The sequence below is a fragment of the Ambystoma mexicanum genome, chromosome 13, assembly GCF_040938575.1.
Source record: "Ambystoma mexicanum isolate Mex_15411 chromosome 13, UKY_AmexF1_1, whole genome shotgun sequence".
NCBI classification, from domain to species: Eukaryota; Metazoa; Chordata; class Amphibia; order Caudata; family Ambystomatidae; genus Ambystoma; species Ambystoma mexicanum.
Genome location: NC_090938.1, coordinates 712,520,275 through 712,540,515, shown reverse-complemented (window position 1 = coordinate 712,540,515; position 20,241 = coordinate 712,520,275). Strand labels below are relative to the sequence as shown.

The 20,241-nt window shown below is 45.0% G+C and overlaps 1 protein-coding gene across 4 annotated transcripts in view; it reads left to right on the top strand.

The window, feature by feature from the left end:
* Positions 1 to 19,875, top strand: part of LOC138521770 (butyrophilin-like protein 9) — a 379,874-nt gene extending 359,999 nt beyond the window's left edge. For all 4 annotated transcript variants that reach the window (XM_069634842.1, XM_069634841.1, XM_069634844.1 and 1 more), the window contains one exon: positions 19,562 to 19,875. In XM_069634842.1, coding sequence (XP_069490943.1) covers positions 19,562 to 19,596 — 35 coding nt within the window. In that variant the 3' untranslated portion in view covers positions 19,597 to 19,875. The remainder of the gene's footprint in view (positions 1 to 19,561) is intronic.
* Positions 19,876 to 20,241: the final 366 nt, after the last annotated feature.

Below are 20,241 nucleotides of genomic sequence, written 5' to 3'. Positions count from 1 at the left end.
AAGTGAAGATATGTCTCGGGAGGTGGATGTCAACCCGGGGCGAGTAACAGTGTGTGTTGGGGTATCAATCAAAGAGGTGCATCGTGGCGAGACTGGTATGTTGTGCATGACAGTTTGCCCATCAGTTTGTGGATGGTATGCACTGGAGTACCTGCCGCCTATACCCAGCGTCGTTTGCTCTCCAAAAGCGAGAAGTGAACTGTGGTCCCCGGTCAGTAACGAGAATGGAGGGCAGACCAAATCTTCGGTAGACGTTCTTCAAGAACAACTCTGCCAAAACAGGAGCAGAAGGAGTCCCCTGGCAGGGTACAAACAAGGCTGATTTTGTGAAGTAGTCCATGACCACCCATATAGTGTCATAGCCGTCGACTACTGGAAGCTCTACTACGAAGTCCATAGAAACCATAAGCCAAGGTCTATCTGGTATAGGCATGGGTTGTAGTAGGCCCACAGGTTTGCCCGGTTGATGTTTGCACTGCGCACAAGTGGCACAAGAGACAATGTATTCCCTAACGTCGTGTGACATGGAGGGCCACCAGCACCACCTTCTCAAAAGGTCGATAGTTTTCCCAGTACCTGGATGTGCACCTACCGCTGAATCGTGACACCATTGTATGGCTATGTGTCTTGTGTCGGAGTCAGGTACATATATTTTACCCTTTTTATAAGGCAATGAATGGATGATCTCCAATCCCAGGCTAGCAATCTCGGAGGGAGTAGTTCTCACCCACTCTTGGATCCTTGTCTTCAGAGAGGGGCGCAAGGTACACCCACACACCACTTGGTTAGGTAATAGAAGGGCACCCTTGAGCTCAGATGGTTCAGGAACTCCATGGATACGGGAGAGAGCATCCGCCTTCGAGTTCAGAGACCCAGGGCGATAGGTAATGGTGAAGTTGAACATGACAAAAAATTCATGCCACCTGGCATGGCGTGCCGTGGTACACTTCACTGATTGCAGCGCCAAGAGATTTCGGTGATCAGTAAACACTTGAACCGGTTCGGATGACCCCAAAAGATGATGTCTCCATTCCATAAAGGCGTCCCTCACTGCTAACAATTCCCGTTCTGTGATCGTATAGTTCTTCTCGTAAGAGGTGAGTTTTCTGGAGTGATACGCAACAGGATGTAATCCAGTGGACTCTGGGCAAAGTTGGGACAGGATGGCTACCAGTGCAACATCTGATGCATCTGCTTCTACAATGAAAGGCAAAGACGGATCCGGATGTTGAAGGACGGGAGCAGTGGTAAAAGCAGACTTTAAGGTCTCAAAAGCCCGTTGAGCGTCCTCGTTCCATTTAAACAAGCATTTGGTTCTGGTTAGTTTGGTAAGTGGAGAGGCAATGGCTGAGAAGTCTTGGATAAACCGCCGATAGAAATTTGCAAAACCTAGAAAGGATTGCAGGGCCTTCAAGGTACTAGGACAAGGCCACTCCAATATCGCGGTAACCTTAGACTGGCTCATCTGCACTCCCCGGCTAGTAATATCATAGCCTAGGAACTCCACCTCAGTTTCATGGAACCTGCATTTGTCCAACTTGGCATACAAGTGGCTCTCCCTTAAACGTTGCAAAACGTTAGAGACATGGACGACGTGAGTGTCAACTGAAGGAGAGTAGATCAAGATGTCGTCTAGATAAACAACTACATATTGGTCTAGCATGTCATGAAATACGTCGTTGATAAAGTATTGGAAGGTCGCTGGAGCGTTACACAGGCCAAAGGGCATAAAGGAAGTATTCGAAGAGGCCATATTTGGTTTTGAAGGCAGTCTTCCACTCGTCGCCTTCGCGAATCCGTAGGAGATTGTAGGCCCCCCTCAAATCCAGTTTAGTGAACACCTTAGCTGCACCCAATTGGTTCAATAAGACTGAAATCAGAGGTATCGGATATTGATTCCTGATCGTGACGGCATTCAAAGCACGGTAATCGATGCAGGGACGCAGGTCCCCCTCCTTCTTAGGGACAAAGAACAATGGGGAGGCAGCAGGTGAACGGGAAGGACGAATAAAGCCAGTACTCAAGGATTTGTCAATATATTCCTTCAAAATCACATCCTCCTTAGGGGTCAGGGAATATATCCGCCCAGACCTAATCTTGGCTCCAGGAATCAGTTCAATGGGGCAATCATAGGGCCTGTGTGGCGGAAGTACCTCTGCCCCACGTGTGTCGAATACGTCCTGGTATTCCCTGTACACCATAGGAAGGACAGTGTTGACTACTGCCCCCACAGTACGGGTAGTTTCAGCGAGAGCATGACTTGGACTGGTGGTCTCTGAACTGATAGTTAGGCTTTTATTTTCACAGTATTCCGAGAGAAAACATACCTCCCCAGAATGCCAATCCACAGAGGGATTATGCAATTTTAACCATGGTAAGCCAAGAATGAATTTGAACTGTGGTGCCGCAATGAGGTCAAAATATATGCTCTATTGATGACCGCAGTCTGTGATCATGGTGAGATCAGTGGTCCGCTCCGTCACTAACCCAGAGACCAAGGAAGAGCCATCCACCGAATTCACCACTTCAGGACATGTCTTATGCACAATCGGCAGACCCAAATCCTGGGCATAAGCGGCATCCACGTAGTTCCCCATGGCTCCTGAGTCCAAGACCATCATCACGGCCCATTTCTCAGAACCGGGGAACGACATGGAAACAGACAGACGATAAGGACTGTAAACTGTGGGATCTATCGAAGAACCACCCGGCATCTGGACCCCTTCAGTCACCGGGTTTTGGCGTTTCCCTGTTTCCTAGTGGGTTTTTTGGTACATTCTCGGAGTAAGTGGTCTGATCCTCCGCAGTAGAAACATAAGCCGTTCTTCTTCCGGTGTTCCCTAACTTCTGCCGACAAAGGATTCTAAGTGCCCCGATCTGCATGGGTTCCGTGGACCCAGCGGCAGGTAAAGGAACGGAGAGAGCAACAGGAGGAGCCGTTCTCTTTTCACCCCTCCGTGCTGCTTGTCGGGAATCGATTTGGAGAACCAAATCCAATAATTCCGAAAAAGCTGTAGGGATTACCGGGACGGTGGCCAGTGTATCTTTTAGGGAGCTGGATAGTCCCTTATAGAAGAGAGAGGCCTTCTTTTCTTCGGGCCAACCGGTTTCCGCCACCAGCTGATTGAACTTGGCTAGATAAGACAAGAGAGGCGAACTGCCTTGTTGGAGACCGAGCAGTTCCAAATCAGTAGCTTGTGTGGCGTAAATTAGGGCATCACAATTGTAAAGAAGATGGCTGCCGTCTTCCAAGAACGGATTGGCCCAAGCAGCTGCGGTACCCCATAAATGGGATAACCGAAACGTTGCCTTTGTAGTGGAATCCGGAAAAGAGGCAGGACGGCACAGAAAATGCAGTCTATATTGGTTCAAAAAGGTCCTATAGGTCTTGGGGTCTCCATTGAACCGTTCCGGCGGAGCCAAAGGGAACTGGGCAGTCATATAAACTGGTCCAGCACCCTGTTGGGGAGGACCAGCACCTGCCCCAGAGACACTAGCCGAAGGAGGCGCAGCTGCCCCAAGGGGTTGAAACCCTGCTTGCAACTCATCAATGCGTCGCTGCGTGGCTGAATGAGCCGCAGTCATGTCATTGCGTAAGTCGGCCACCAATTGAAAAATATTGGTCAACGTCTCATTGGCATCCATATTAAGGGCTTCTGATTATGTCAGATGCAAGTTGCCCACGTCGTGTAGCCGAAGAGTTCTTCCTCCTGATGGAACCCTCTGGCTCCAGGAATAGACAGCCAGAGCGATCAATCAGAGGAAAGAAAGGATGCCAGATGAGACCCAGACGACCCAGATGAAGACACGTGCCGCAGGAGTTGTTATCGGTGAAGTCAGGGTGGTACGAGTGGCCGAGGACAGGCGTTGGATCTGCAAGTGAGGGGTTAACACAACACAGAAAGTATAACCAACCGCCCTTCTGACTAGACCCGAACACAACAGTTTAAGAATGCAATACGTGTTGGTCAAATTCAAATAACAACCCCCTTCCGATGCGAGACTATGGCTTACCGTGTTTTTATCCTGATCAACGCCGGGGAGAGTCAGGTGGAAAAAGGAAGGGAAGCAAATCCGAAGTCCACAATCCAGAATCCAAGAAAAGCCCAACCACCTATCCCGCCGGCACGAGGACGCCTAATACACACTTGTTAGTGTACGTAGCAAGGAAATCCAAGTATCAAGTTTGAACAATCCAAAAAGCTCGAAAAGTTCCAAAGTTCAACAATCCCAAAATTACCCAGACGCAATCCAGGTGAGTGAGGATCCAGAAGACAAACGAAGAGTAACCAAAACAAATGGGCGAAGGCAAAGAAGTCCGTGAGCAGTCCGAGGTCGAAGCATGATACAGGCAGCATACAAGAACAAGGCAGTCCAGAATCAAAGCCAGGTAACGGTCCGGGTCGAGGAAACGAGGCAATCAGGAACACAGGAGGGAAAGGGGAGGAGGAAGGGTACTGCAACAGGGGTTCAAGGGAACAGGATACAATGCACAAGGTACGAAGCGCCACCAATTCTCAATCAGAAGCACCGATACGAAGTGAAGGCGGTGCCTAAAAAGGAAAGGTCACATGACAGCGTTTCACGGCTTCCAGCATCGGCCGTAGGAAACGCTGAGAGGACGCCAGCGTTGCCATGCCAACTTCCAGGCACCTGGTTGCAGCGTCCTTAAAGGGCTATGCAGCTGTTTCTTAGCACTGCTTGCACGCCTGTACATGACACGCAGGACACAGACGGCGAAAGGGGAAGAAACAGCTGTGGTGATTACTGTCATAGATATGGAATACGTCGGAAGACCCAATCCCCTCGTAATAGCCTCTCTTGTGGTCTCAGCTGGATGATGATGAGTGTGAATCGCGTCTCCTTCGTGGTAAGTCATCGAGGTATCTAATTTTCTGTCTCGGTTTTCTTCGCTGCGAGTTGTGCCTTCTCTTCTAGCGGCTGGAACTATCTCTTCTTTCCTCACGTCATCTGTTGGTGTGTGACTGCTTCCTTGATGAGCTGTGAGAGCGGCGCCTGCTTGCGTTAGGGGATCGCCCCATGTGAGGACGTGGGCTTTCTCACCTTGAGGTTCGGTCATCTTGTCTCCATGACTCTTTGTTAGAATTAGACAATTGAAAGAATTTAATGTTCCTGCAGACGGACTGGAAATGGTTTTCACCACCACATTTGTCGCAATGGTGTCCTATTGCTGGGCATGGACCCAAGTGGGGAAATCTGAACCCACACCCGTAACATTTCTTTTGATCAGCTGTGTCGCCAGTTGTGCGAATGGGGCATACCGTTGCTGCTGAGGTCGACTGTGTCATTTTGATATTTCCGAGTGATTCTGTTTGCAATGCTAGGGCCGAGTCAGCTCTTGCTAGCTGAAAGATTTCGTCAAGTGTTCTGCTCTGTTGGAGAAGTTTTTTTGTGGAACTCCAGTGATCCACAGCAGGCAATCGCCTGTGATTTGAATGCTTCTTCCGTTTTATATCGCTCAAAGTCGCAATATTTTGCCCTCTTTCTTAGTCTCATTACGAAATTGTCCATGTTTTCACCATTCTCTTGCGTAGTGGTGTAGAAGATGTGTCTTTCATAGTCTACATTTATCAGCGGTGCGAAATAGGTGTTCAATGAGTCAATTATACTTTGAAATGTGTCTGTCTTGGCTACTGTCATTTCAAATACGATGTCACATACTATTGGGCCTAGTGAGTGCAGTAAAATACCTTGCAATCGGCGTTCTTCACTTACACCAGATGCGTCGATGTAGATGGGCAGCTCTTTGAGCCACCTGGCCCACCTGGGTGCCAGACTGCTGGTGTCTGACATGTCGAAGTGCTGCATTGCTTGAAGTTGTAATGATTCTGAACCACCCTCCTCCCTGGGAGTGGGGTGGCGTGGCAAAGAGCTGGATTGTGGGCTTTGTAGTCCAGTGTCTGTATTGTTTTTCGACGTGGTATGGCTGGGACTGTGTGATGTGACTGTTTGTTGGCACACAAGTGTGACTGGTGCTGTTATGAATGTTTCTTGGCAGTCTTTGTGCTGTGAGACCGCTGATGCTGTGAAGCAAATGAGTCACCAGGACGAATGTGGGTGCTGGACACTGCACTGTGTCTTTGGAACAGCACGTGTTAGACAATGCGGCGTGTCCGTTGGAAAGCATGTGTCATATGCGGTGTGCGTATCATGGGGAATAATGTCAGTGAAATCAGCTTTTCCTCCGTGGTGGTACCTTGGCTCCTGGATGTGGCTGTACTTCGTAGCTGGAGTGCGCCGCGTGGAGGAAGTGCCCATGTGGAGTTCGATTGAGGCTGTGCCTGCCCTCTGCTGCCGCAGCGTCAGTGACGTCCGCTATGGGGTTGCAGTGCTGCCGAGGGTCGGGGGAACACCATAGTTATATGTAGGCTGCGCATAAGCAGTGAAGTGCTCAAATCAATGAGGCAATAAATGAAATCACTGAGACGAAATGGAATGCATCCAACTCTTTAATCAATATCAATCAGACCGCCTTTTCGGTAAGGTAGCCCCACCCCTTCCTTACACATGGGTCGCAGGCCACAGAAAACATAAGTAACAGAAAGGAGGCTCGGCTCCTGAACACAACGAGATAACAATAGAAATGGGACGTGACATGATCTTCTCTTTACTTCTCGAGCAGCAAAGTATAAACAAACAATTATGAAAAAATGCAACATAAAACTACAATTCCCAAAAACTGCAGTGAATTCGTAGTTCTTTTTTCATATGTCCACAAAACCCATGTGACCTTTCCAGTCCAATCACATTTCACTTTCCCCCTATAAACACTGCATAATCCACAGTCCTTCCTCTTTCTTTGCTGCTTGAGCGGCTGAGATAAGTATCTTACTTTATTTCACAATTTTAATGTTTTAAAGAATAGCTGTAATGTTTACTATGGGAACACGCACGTAGATAGGTTCTATTAAACGCACAGCGCATCTGGGATTATCAGCGGAGCATATCAGTTTAGGATTGGAACGCGACGGGACTGTTTTTCGTTCATGCAAGCATTTGCCTCATTAGGAGGCACTGTAACACGGAAGTTCACAATGGCGCGACGAGACTCCTGGGGTTGCGAACATCTGTGGAGAGTCAGTAGGAGTTCTGTGGTGAATACGAGCGCACATCAAATATATATAACATCAAAGGATAGTATTGATTGAACGGATCTGCTCAACGCACGCTATACAAGCAGAGTGCAGCTCTGACAACAGACGCCACCTGGTGGCCAAAGAGCAGCACCGCCGGCTTTATTAGCCATTGCTGCAATTTCAGTAAGTGACGGGTTAAACTACGATCAGACTCCTCATTATCTGCCTGAATTAGGAGGTAATACCTTTTAAAAGGTATATATTAATAATTATTTCTCTCAATAAGACGGGCACAGTCCCAATCAAAACGATAATACATAAGAGACCTGCCTAGCTACAAACAAAAGTATAAGCAGATTGACGGGGGGAACCCAAGCAAACTGCATACTATTATTTACACGGCACGACTAAGGAATGAGTGATAATTCCGAAGACTCTGAGGGACCTCATGTTAGTGGTCAATGCATGAGTCAAGCTGTACAGAAGATGGATAGTCCCGTAGAGGAGAGGAAAGGGGCATAATGCAAGACCTGACGGCTTTGTGTCGGAGCATCACAGAGCTGAACAAAGCATGCAGGGACAGAGGAGGAAGAAAGAAAAAGACCTGCAGGGAGCATAGCTCCCAGACCCACCCGGGTTCACCGCACAGATCCAGAGCGGACAAGAGGAAGGCGAGATCTCGTGAGAGACATAACTTCAGTTCAGACGAATACTGCAGAAGCAGTTCTATATCTGACGTATATAGTGCGTCAGGAAATATCAGACCTCCTCAGAAAGCGAGGGGCAGGAGCCCAGGAACAAAAAAGGCAGGAGGGAGGACGAAGAGTCTCATAGGGACGAATTTGACCCAGATGATCTGGTGGCTGATACATCGGATATCAACAAGAGAATAATTATGTTCCTGGGGAGATACGGCAGGGACATGAAGAAAGGAATTGACGGGTCCTGGAGATCTTGTCAGGACAAGCTTTTAGACATGCTGGGCCCTATCACTCGGATATGGCAACTTGCTGAAGAAGCCAAGGCAAAGAAAGAAACCATTGATCCGGAGATCGATGCTGAATGGGCACAAAGAACCCTATGCTTGATGGGGAATGCCAACACAGCATTGGCGACAGAAAGAAGGAGATCCATACTAATGAAGTTGGACTACAGACTGGGAAAACTGGCTTCTTCCGAGCAAGCAGCAGCAGTGAAAGGCAAACTGTTTGGTGTTCTATTCATAAAAGACATGACAAAATTCGCCATCACGTACGCATCCATGGACAAGGCGCAATCATCACTCAAGAAAATCTTCGGAAGGATGTTTTTTGACAGGGCTTGAAGAGGAAAGGGCCACTCGTCCAGCCGTTATCAATATAGTAGGTCCTACAACGACAGATACTACTGGAAGCAAGAGGACGGGAGGTCGAACCCTTTCTTCCCTTCCAGAGTAAGAAGCAGGGGTAGAGGCTGGAGAGGCAGCGTTAGACAATAACACAAGAATAGCACAGGTGAGAGAAATAAAAGCGCTGGCGAAAGGGATGGAAACACACATTCTTCCAGTTGGAGGAAGAGTGAGGTTGCATTTAGAAAAATGGGACGAGATATCCTCAGATGCATGGGTGATGCAGACGGTTCGAAGTTTTGAGTTAGAATTTTGGCAGGAACAGTCACAAGTAACCATACCAAAGCAGATAAGGTTCTGCCAACAAGATGAGGATCTACTAGAGAGAGAGGTAGAGTTACTGAAAATAAAAGCGGCAATCGGCCCAGCATCAGGACAGGGAGGTTTCACAAGCAAGCTGTTTTGGTAAAAGGCAAACATAAGGTAAGACCAGTAATAAATCTCAACATTTAAGAATTTTTATTTTAGACCAGTGGAACAGATAGCGTCATTGGTGGTAAATAAGCTTTAAACTAGCATAATCTGAGCCTCTGAGTCTTGACATAGAATACAGATTTTCCACACATTCGTTACAGAAAGTCATGATTCTAATAAAGACTCGGAGGCGAAAGATTATTCCACCCAATTCAATCACTATAATGGATGAATGTTAGTAAAAATATTGTTTTGAAGAGTATTATATTTTGTAAATGTTATGTAATGTTCTGCTATTATGCGATTGCCCTCCCGTTCAGGAGGAGATATGTCATGGAATATACATTCTTTTGAGAGGAGCAGAGCAGAAGACAACGATGCCGTGAAGAGGGATCAAAGTACAGATTAAGAAGTCGTCTTCCGGTTGGGGCGCAAGTTATTAAATTGCTCGATCAGCGGCAGAAAGAGGAAGGACTGTGGATTATGCAATGTTTATAGGGGGAAAGTGAAATGTGATTGGACTGGAAAGGTCACATGGGTTTTGTGGAAAAACGAACTATGAATTCACTGCAGTTTTTGGGAATTGTAGTTTTATGTTGCATTGTTTTTCATAATTGTTTGTTTATACTTTGCTGCTCGAGAAGTAAAGAGAAGATCAGAGCATAATCTTTCGCCTCCGAGTCTTTAATGGAATCATGACTTTCTAAAACTCATGTGTGTAAAATCTGTATTCTATGTCAAGACCCGGAGGCTCAGATTATGCTTCTCTTATCTTTACTCAACACGAGCAGCATTACATATACAATAACATTAGAACAATAAAGTGAAAAAACTACATGTTCAATGTAAAACAGTCTTCAGTAGTTTTGTCATTGGTGTTCAAATAAACATGTGATCCATTTCCTCCAATAATCTCCCATCACTTCCATAACAGTGTCCACAATCTTATTATCCTTGGGCAGCCAGTTAAGTATCCATTGATTTACGTTTGACAATACTTGATTAATGATGTTTGTTTATATAATGTAGCACAAGCGTATTATAGATTAATATCCGTAGTGTAGGGAAATGTGTATTTCATAATGCTGGTTTCATACTCCATGACAGGAGTTCACACCGGCATTAAGGGGCAGAGTAGGCACGGCGCCAGAGAGGAGGCGTGTAGGATAGATGTATTTCTGCTGTATCCTACTCCGATTAGCCGTATCTAATACGAGTGCCCGCATGGAGTATCAGATTAGGATATATATTTCATACTGCAGAAAGCAGAACATTCAGCACTTCACGCATTTACGGGCCATAACAGAGAACTTCTGTCAAGAGACCGACGGAGGGGAACAACGCCACCTGGTGGCCAAACATTAAAAGTTGCAAAAAAGCTACAAAATTGACGGGCACAGACAAGAACAACCTGAATTAAGACCACTCCTCACACGGTAAGTGTGTTTAAGAGAGGAAAATAGGCTAAAGAAGCCTGTGAATAAATATTCTATTTAGTTATTTCATAACTGTGGCAAATACAAGCTTCATTTTGAAAATGTCCAGCTCCAGCGAAGAAAGTAGGGCGCAAGTGAGACAAAAAAGGAACTATACAGAGATTAGATAAATTATTCAGAAGGCTCTGGGAGACAGTATGGGCATCCCCACCAGATGGCCATTATGGAGGATTGGAGAACATTCTCTTTGGGCATGCAAGAGCTCATGGGAGCAAAAGGACATTAGACATATGGGGAAGAAAGAGCCCGTAAGGTTAAACATACCAAGACCGCCCACGGGCACGCCACAGCAGAAAACTAAAAGAGCAGGGAAGTCTAAGAAGAGAGTGCATAAATGGCATGACACATCTTCGGAGAGTTCTGAAGAGGATAATCAGTGCTTTAAGTGGGGTAAGAAATTGAGGGGGGGCCCTCGTTTGGAGGCGTGGCCTCCATTGTGGGCGTGGCCTAAAAGTGCACAAATCATAGTAAGGTGCGCAAACAAATATATAAATGTATTTGAGCATTTATATATTTGTTTGCGTACTACTATGGTTTGTGTATTTTTCAAGCCTTCTTTTATATTCATAGCAATGTTACATATTTCTATGTTTATAAAAGGTGGCTTGAAAGTGCACACACCATAGTAAGTTACGCACACTTGTGTGCTTACCTTACTATGGTTTGTGTACTATTCAAGCTGCCTTTTATAAACATAGACATTTGTAACATATGTCTATGTTTATAAAAGACGTCTTGAAACGTAGGCATCTTTTATAAAGCGTTGAGGACGGACAAAACCCAAGGTGGCTTTGTCCGTCGACAAAGCTTTATAAAAGTTGCTTTGAATTGTGTACGATTCAAGCCATCTGTTATAAACATAGAAATATTTCTACGTGTATAAAAGATGGCTTAAACGTACAGTTGAAGGCATCTTTTATAAAGCATTGCCAAAGGAGAAAGGCGCCTCGGGCTCAGTGATCTCTGCTCAGAGCACTGACCCCGAGGCGTCTTTCACTCTCTGCGAACCCGCGGGCTCCGTGATCTAATCTACATATTAGATCATGGAGCCCGCGGGTTCGCTGAGGTATCAGTGACCTGGCGAGGGGAACTAAGGGACTGTAGCTTCCTCTGATGGCCCCTCAGATGAGGGGTCACCAGAGAAAGTTACAGAGACTGATGGAAGTGCCAGCCAGTCACAGCGACGCTGTGGCTGGCTGGCACTTCTGTCAGCTTGCCTGACGTTTAACTGGCGGGCGCATCTCTCGTTGCGGCTGCGGCCGCGGCGGGATAATGCGTCCTGCCATGGCGTGGTGGGGCTGGGGGGCCCCGGCAGGGCCCCGGCTCAGCCTCACTTTTTGGAGACTGCCAGGGCCCGGCCCCAGCAGGCCCCGGCCCACTTAAAGCACTGAGGATAATGACTGGCAAGAACAATCCTCAGAGGAAGTAGATGTGATATCTTCATCTGGGGAAGAGAGAACTTCTAAGAAAAAGAAAACTATCGAAATATACGAGGAGGCCGGGGATGACTTTGACTTGGATACTCTAATACACCCACGCTCAGTGGAGTGGGAACCACTGGCAAAGATAGCTGCTTATTTGTAGAAGAGACTGAGGATGCCTCTGTCAAAGGAGGCTAGAAACAAACTTAGAGCAGAATGCCCAAGACCACACCTATCAGACGGTATTGCTGAAACACCAGAGATTGGTGAGAACCTTTATGAGCAAATATGTTAAGGACATAAAAAAAGGTCTAGATAGGTCCTGGTGGTCATGCCAGGACAAGATGTTAGACGTGGTGGGACCCCTAACAAAGATGCTGCAAATGGCAGAAGAGGGCAAGGAGAAAAATGAACCCATAGACCCTGCAATTCTGTCAGGATGGGCACATAGAGCAGTATGTCTCTCATGGAACGCAAATAGTGCGCTTCTAACAAAGACGCAAGTCAGTTTTGGTAAAGATTGACTCCAAGCTAAATGAACTGGCAACTTCAGAGGCAGCAGCGGCAACAAAAGGGAAGCTCTTCAGTGACTCTTTTATAAAAGGAGCTTACGAAGGTCGCAAATTCCTACGTGGCTATTGACAAGGCACAAGCATCCCTAAAAAGGGTGTTTAGAAGGCACATTTTTGCATGGGCTGGCCGAAGAAGTGGCAGCTCAGTCAGCCGGTACAGCCATCAAAGGTCCTTCAACGACAGAAAACACTGGAGGCAGGATGACCAAAGATCCAACCCATTCTTCCCATCCAGGGGTAGAGGCTGGAGGCAACAAAAGAAACGACAACACCTTGTACTCCTGCTTAGTTGTCGATTTAAGTAGATTAATTCAATAACGATTCAATTGATAATAAAATGCAATTTAAGCTGCAGAGGAGAAAGAAAACAACCCTGGCATATGGGTTGTGGATACATTAGTGCAAGATAAATTCCCTGTTGGGGAACTCCCATCCCCTGCACATTGTGAATAGCTAAAATAAGCTAAACAGTTTAGAAATCAGTTTGTGACATGTTAGGGTTGTTGTTTTTAGAGACAGGTGATCATAGACAATTTAGTAATGTACAGTATTTCAAATGACATGCCTTATTACAGAAAATTCAAAAGATAGCCAAGTAATTGTTAAATCAAAATTATCAGATATATTGTTTCAGATGTAGTTGCCCAATGCATTTCGAGATAGATTATCTTCTTCAGGGGCTGATTATATATTCCAAATTTCAAATCTATTACCAAAAAGCAGACATAAATCTCAATTACATTAAGTCATGAAAAGTAAAGACTATATGGTCTGTGACCAACATTTGTGAACACACTCTGGTCAAATTCTAAACATCACTTTAAACTGTCTTTGGTTGTGAATACTTTAGTCTACATGGTGATCAGTGATACGTATTACAAAAATGCCCATTTTATGTACCCAATGTTATTTGGGCAAAAATGCTCAGACAGGTATCTTTACATACTCACACCCTCAAGGAATTAAATCACAATAAAGAGTCATTCAAGAAAATGAGAAAGTTCATGCTATAAGGTTGAGTGTGAGATATGGGAGTATTTTACCATGTTTAGTGCTATATAAAAAAACATCTAGGATCCTCAGTAGAGTCAGTTATCCTTGTGGGACCAGGATCACTTAGAGTTGTGATTCAACTCATCAGTCAAATCCTATGTGATCAAGAAGATATTTTATTTTAATTCCTTTATTCAGTAAAAGTGTCTAAAATATAGTGAGAATAAGCAAACTGTACTTACTAAAAAAAAAAAAGAATCGAGATATTGGGGAAGTCTCAATTGTTGAGGACGTTTTGGGCGTCAGGTAAGAAATGTCTTGGAAGTTTAGCCCCAGCGTTTATAATCCATACAAACAACTGTCCTATAAAAAGTTGAAAAAAAGAATTGTGGAGGACATTATGAGTGCCTCTGCTACCAAGGTTCTTCTAAGGATGAGAAGGCCATTTACTGTTTTCTCTTATTTGAGCAGGAGACTCGTGTATCACTGGAGAAAAATGCCATGATGATTTGGGTTTGGAACCAAAATGGCAGTTTATGTATGCATTGGCTTACTATGATGTCATTTCGTTCCTGACGTCATATGTAAACAAAACCACCCAGCAGCCATATTGTTGTTTATTTAAGAAGGTAAATGCGATGCGGTGAGAAAAAAAACCTTAAACGTGCAGAATGCACTAGGTCTATCAAATTATCCATTTCTATTCTTTATCGTGGTGGAAGAATGGGCAGTTTATGAATTATGAAGTTTTTTTTTTATAAAAAGAAGGTAGAGATTGTTTGTTTTGTGTCCCTAAGTATTTTCAGCCAGAACGCCAGCAACAGCAAAACACAGGTGAGAACATTGATACAGAAAACCTGTACAATAGAGTGAGTACCCACAGTAGGTGGGAGACTAGCACAATGCGTAGAACACTGGCACGCTTTATCATCAGACATCTGGGTCACAAATACAGTTCAAGGGTTCCAAACAGATTTCCACTACAACCCATTTCAGACAAGATGGCCAAACGTATTAATACAGAACACAGCAAATAAAGATCTGCTATACACAGAAATAAAAGCCTTAATACAGAAAGAAGCCATAGCACAAGTGACAGAGCAATCAGACAGCTCTGTGAGCAATATGTTTTTGGTCAAGGAAAACGCAAGCTAAGACCAATTATATATCTAAAAGAAGTGAACAGCTTCTTAACATACAGACATTTCAAGATGTAGGGTATTCACCTCCTGAGAGACTTATTACAGCGGGATGATTGGTTGGTAAGAATAGATCTCAGGGACGCTTACCCGACAGTTCTGATAGCTATAGAACAGAGGAAATATCTAGGATTCAGATGGAAAGGGCAAATGTGGGAATTCACATGTTTCCCATTCAGGCTAGAATCGGCCACATGGTGTTTCACAAAGTTAATGAAACCTGTAGTGACGTATTGAAGAGAACAAGGGATCTGTATGATTGTGTATTTAAATGACATCTGCATAATGTGTCGAGACAGAGGGACGATCAAGCAGCAGATGGACATCACACGATCTGCTGGAGAGTCTGGGGTTTCTAATAAACTGGGAGAATCAGTTCTGACTCCAGATCAATCCATGGAGTTTTGGGGATTCTTGGTAAATACCCAGAGGGGTACCCTAAGTCTACCGATTCACAAGGTAAACGGCATAAAGAGAGAGATCAAGAGTGTTCTAACAAAGGAAAAACTGTCGATTCGGGATATAGCTAGACTAGTGGGACGACTAGCGTCATCAACACAAGCAATCTTTCCAGGCCCACTCCGTTACAGAGCACTCCAGAGACTGAAGATACAACATCTCAGGAGGGGAGAATCTTAAGAACAGAGAGTACCTCTATGTCAAGAGGTCAAGGAGGAAATGCAGTGGCGGCTATAGTTTATGGAGGCATGGAACGGGGGAGCGATATCTGGCTCATCCCCGGACCTAATAATAGAGTTGGACGCCAGCAGATGGGGCTGGGGAGCCCGGTGCGGAAATATGACGACCGGAGGGAGATGGTCAAAGAAAGAATTGGATATGCATATCAACTGCCTGGAGCTTCTAGCAGGCTCGTTGGCAGAAAAATGCTGGACACAGGAGAAGGCACAATATTGCATTCTCCTCAAAATGTACAAAGTGCCCGCAGTGAGCTATATAAACACATTAGGAGGAATGCGATCCAAGATGCTAGCGGATCTACCGAAAGACTTCTGACACTTATTCCTACAGAAAATAATTTCAGTGACGGCAGAATACCTACCGGGCAGTCAGAACGAAGTAGCAGATTGGAACTCCATGTTCCTAAGGGATGCCTGCGACTGGAAGCTGGATGAGACAGTTTTCCAAACAGTGTGGGAAAAATGAGGCCCATTTCAGAGGGACCTATTTGCATCGAGACTGAACAGACAGATTGCTTGATTTTTCAGCTGGAGACCAGACCCATTAGCAGAGGCGACAGATGCTTTCCTGCAGGTATGGGGCCCAGAAATAGAATATGTGTTCCTGCCATTCTCAATGATAGCGAGAATGCTGGCACAGGTGAGGAGACAAAGAGTTTTGTTAATATTAATGACTCCAGCATGGAGGGGACATGCATGGTTCCCAGATCTGCTGGAAATGTCATTCGACAACCCGATCATACTACCGACAATCAAATCGATCATTCGGGTCCCGAAGGGGAACAACCATCCTCTAGAAGAGTCAGGCAGCCTCAACCTCATTGTCTGGGCAATATCAGAGGAGCCTGGGCTAGGCCAGGACTATTGAACAAGACTGAGCACATCATTGAGTAATCCTGGGCACCACAGACCAGAAAGGCATACAGGTCTGCATGGTCAAAGTGGAATAGCTGGTGTATGGAGAGGAGTGTTAATTCAGTTAGAACACATGTAGTACATGTAGCTAACTTCTTAGCAAAAATGTTAGCGCAAGGCAAAGCATACAGAACCATCAATACCGCTAGATCAGTGATATCAGCAGTACACATGCATTTAGAAGGACAAGTAATAGGGGAACACCCCTTGGTATGTAGATTACTAAAAGTTATCAGACTGAGGAGACCCCCAGGGTTAAATACGACCAATTATGGGATACAGAGTATTAAAGTTGTTCACAACATGGCCAGGCAACGAAAATCTATCCAGGAAGGAATTATCAGCTAAGTTGACAATGCTATTATGCTTATTGTCATGCAAACGGGTATCTGACATAAGAGCGTTTGAGGTTGATAGGAAGACATTTACACCCACAGGGTTGACATTCTATATAACTAGATGAACACAAACGAACCTGAACACTATAGATTATGCATCATTCACTGAAAAACAAAAATTATGCCCGGTACGGTGCATACAGACGTATATAAATAATACAAATAAGTTATGACCTGCAGGGGTCACAGTTGCTCATTGCACTGAGTAGACCATTTGGGGCAGTTGTGCCAGCCACTTTAGCAAAATGGATGAGATGGGTGATGAGCCAAGCGGGCATTGACATCTCACATTATGGCGCACACTCAGCAAGAGGCACCATGACATCCAAGGTTTTTAGTGTAGGAGCATGACTCGAAGATATATTGAAAGCAGCAGATTGGACAAATTAGTTCACATTCAAAACTTTCTATTTCAAGCCATAAGAAAAGGTAACATCGTTGGTGACAAGTAAGCTCTAAACAAGCATAATCCGAGACTGCAGGTTTTGACATAGAATTCAGATTTTCAACACATTTGTTTAAGAAAGTCATAATTCTATTTAAAGACACGGAGGCAAAGAATTATCCCACCCATTCTAATTGTGAAAATGTACATTATAATGTCACGATATTGATGCAATTAGATTTCCATTTATGTGTAATTTTCCCTCCAGTTGTGAACCCCCCCCCCAACTTTTTGCTGTTGTATGACAATCCTAGCCTGACTGATGCCAGTGGAGCCCAGCCTACTGCTGTACTCTGCTGGGCCTTTGCTCATTTTGTTATGGGGAAACTGACATGCCCTTAAAGACAGTCAGTACTGGGAGACTTTGTTTCCCTTAGTCTTTCACTTTGTTTCTATTCTTTAGCAACATTTTACCAGTGCACAAAGTACCTTACAGTACAGAGCGCTGGGGTCTTCCTTTAATTTATAAGACCCTAGACGCCCTCAAAGGATTTTTTGGTAGATGTACCAATGTGCCGTGGGCAGAGCTGATAGCAGCTGTTACTTTTCATGTATTTGTAACCATTGTCTGTGTCCATACCACCTTTCCCGCGTTGGTCCAGGACAGTGGCCAGTGCCTAAAATGGCCATGCCACGAGGTCCTTTGTTCTGTGCTTTGGCCATCTTGTCCCTTTGCCTTCCTCAGGTCGAGCAGACCCAGGAAATTCCTTATTTGGACATTCAACCCCAACGCAAACCGAAGCTTTCGCAGGCGTCTGCATGCCTTGTGTGTGTGCCTCCAGGATGTGGGCTGGACTGTCTAGTTCCAATACACATCCTGGGTGCCATTCTGGCGTGCTGGGAATGACTCGGACCAACGTGGTCTGTGATTGGTCCATGTCTGGGAAGGCTGTATGTGAGCAGATCTCTCATTAGGTCCTCTTCGTTTTGGCGTGAAGGAGATTCTGGATAAGAGAAGGCATCTTACACCCATTCCAGGTCGATCTCTTGAGTTCACACCAAACGTAGGATAGGAGCCAAGTATCCTGAAACAAAGAAGCAGAGCTGAAGAACCACTGGTGACCCGCAGGAAGGTTTGGCACCCTGAGCCGCTGTCGTCCCGTTGGACCCCCTGTTTCTGATCAAACCTAAAAGGTCTGCAAAGGCGCTTCGACCCATTGGAAAAGTGGGAATCTGAGCATACGCGGTCACTGTGTCGTCCAGCTGTGGTGACAAATTCGTGGGAGCCTTGCTGCTGTGCCCCCTGTGCCCTCAGGCTCGCTGCAGTGGGATTGGCCTGATCTCTTCACCAGGAGCAGAGAAATCACTGTCCTGCCACAAAATCATTCCTGGAACGCAGCCCCTGAAAGCCGCACAACTGCAGGATTTGAACATGTGACCGAAGTGGACTCGACTGCCTAAGTTTGGTCCAGAGTGCGCGGAGGCTTGGTGAGTACTTGCAACCCTTATCGGTGTCCCCTGGCAAATCCATCCATTTTTATGCATGAGTGTCACCTGAGGGCCACTCTTCTTTATCAAGGTAGCCTGTACTACCAAGATATTCCCAACTCTTGGATCCTGTTCTGCCCTCTTGGGGAGACACTGCTTGAATAGTGGGAACTTATTCTTCACTGCCTCACCAACCTTCCTGAGTCGCTACAGCCCCTGCAAGAGACCCCATTTTGGCTCAACTGCACAATCGTGTGTACCAGACCCAAAAGTACTTTTGAACACAAGGCTCCACTCATTTTAGGGATTGGACTGCCTCTCAGTTAGGGTTCGATTTGTGAAGGACTTCATAAACAATATTTGCACTGTATGCTCCCTTTCCTTACAGGTTGTGGAACCTTACTGTGTGCTATTCCTTTAGGCCATTGGTGACTGTATATATGTTTAATAGTAGTGTTGTGTTGGTTTAGTTACTTTGTGTTTGAATTAAAAGGCGTTTAATAAATGTATATGTATTTTTGATATATACACCTGACTCAGTAATTTGTAGTGTAATTTACTGTGTTTGCTCATTGTGGGCTTTCAATCACCCTCACCCCTCCTGAGACCTAGTCTTGACTGCTGCCAATGCTACCTTGATTGGTCTGGCTTGTCCAGAAGGTTACCCTGTTCCAAGAAACTAGGCTGGATTTCTGAACCTCTGCCCACCAGGTCAGAGTTCAGAAATCCATCTTAACAGCACACACTTAGCAAGAGGAGTCATGGCAACCAAAGCTTTTAGTGTAGGAGCACAACTGGACGATATACTGAAAGCAGCAGATTGGACAAATTAGTCCACATTCAAAACTTTCTATTTCAAGCCAGTCGAAAAGGTAACATTGTTGATGGTAAGTAACTTTAAACAAGCATAATCTGAGCCTTTTAAGAAAGTCATAATTCTATTAAAGACACAGAGGCAAAGAATTATCCCTCCCATTCTAATTGTGAACATTTACAATATGATGTCATGATATTGATGCAATTATGTCATATATTTTGTCATAAAACACGATTACCCAATCCAGGTGACCAGGAACCTAAAATGTTTTTTACTTGCAGGTTCCATTGGAGATAGCAAGCAGACAGGAACGTGAGAATAAGGACGAGATTAGATAAATTCAGCATTTACCTGTTGGGTCAGAAAATGGAATGTTCAGCAAAAGAAAGAGGAGGATAATAAGATGGTGGACATTGTTATTTGAGTGATGGGAGACTATTTGAGGAAATGGATCACATGTTTATTTGAACAACAATAACAAGAGGACTACTAAAGACAGTTTTACATGGAACATGTTGTTTTTTCAATTTATTGTTTTAATGTTGTCATTGTATATGTAATGCTGCTCGAGTTGAATAAAGATAAGAGAAGCATGCTCCTTTGCCTCCGTGTCTTTAATAGAATTATGACTTTCTTAAGTGAATGTGCTGAAAATCTGAATTATAGTTTGCAGATGTGTGGCTGGACGATGTTTCAGAAAACTCCTCTACAGCACCTTTCACTCCATGTTTGGTGGTGCCAGATAAAGGGCTACAGTACCTGAAGATATCTCCCACATCCACAAGTAAGTGTGATGGTATATATGTGTCAGTATGGTGTAAGAGAGTTATTGTGGTATTGAATGGTGTAAGGGGGGTGGGGCGGAAGAGGTGGAATGATCAGCTAACATGTTACACAAATTAGTCATGCAATAATAAGTGTGGTGTGCTCCCTGATAAGGGCTTGTGCTGGTGTCACGTTT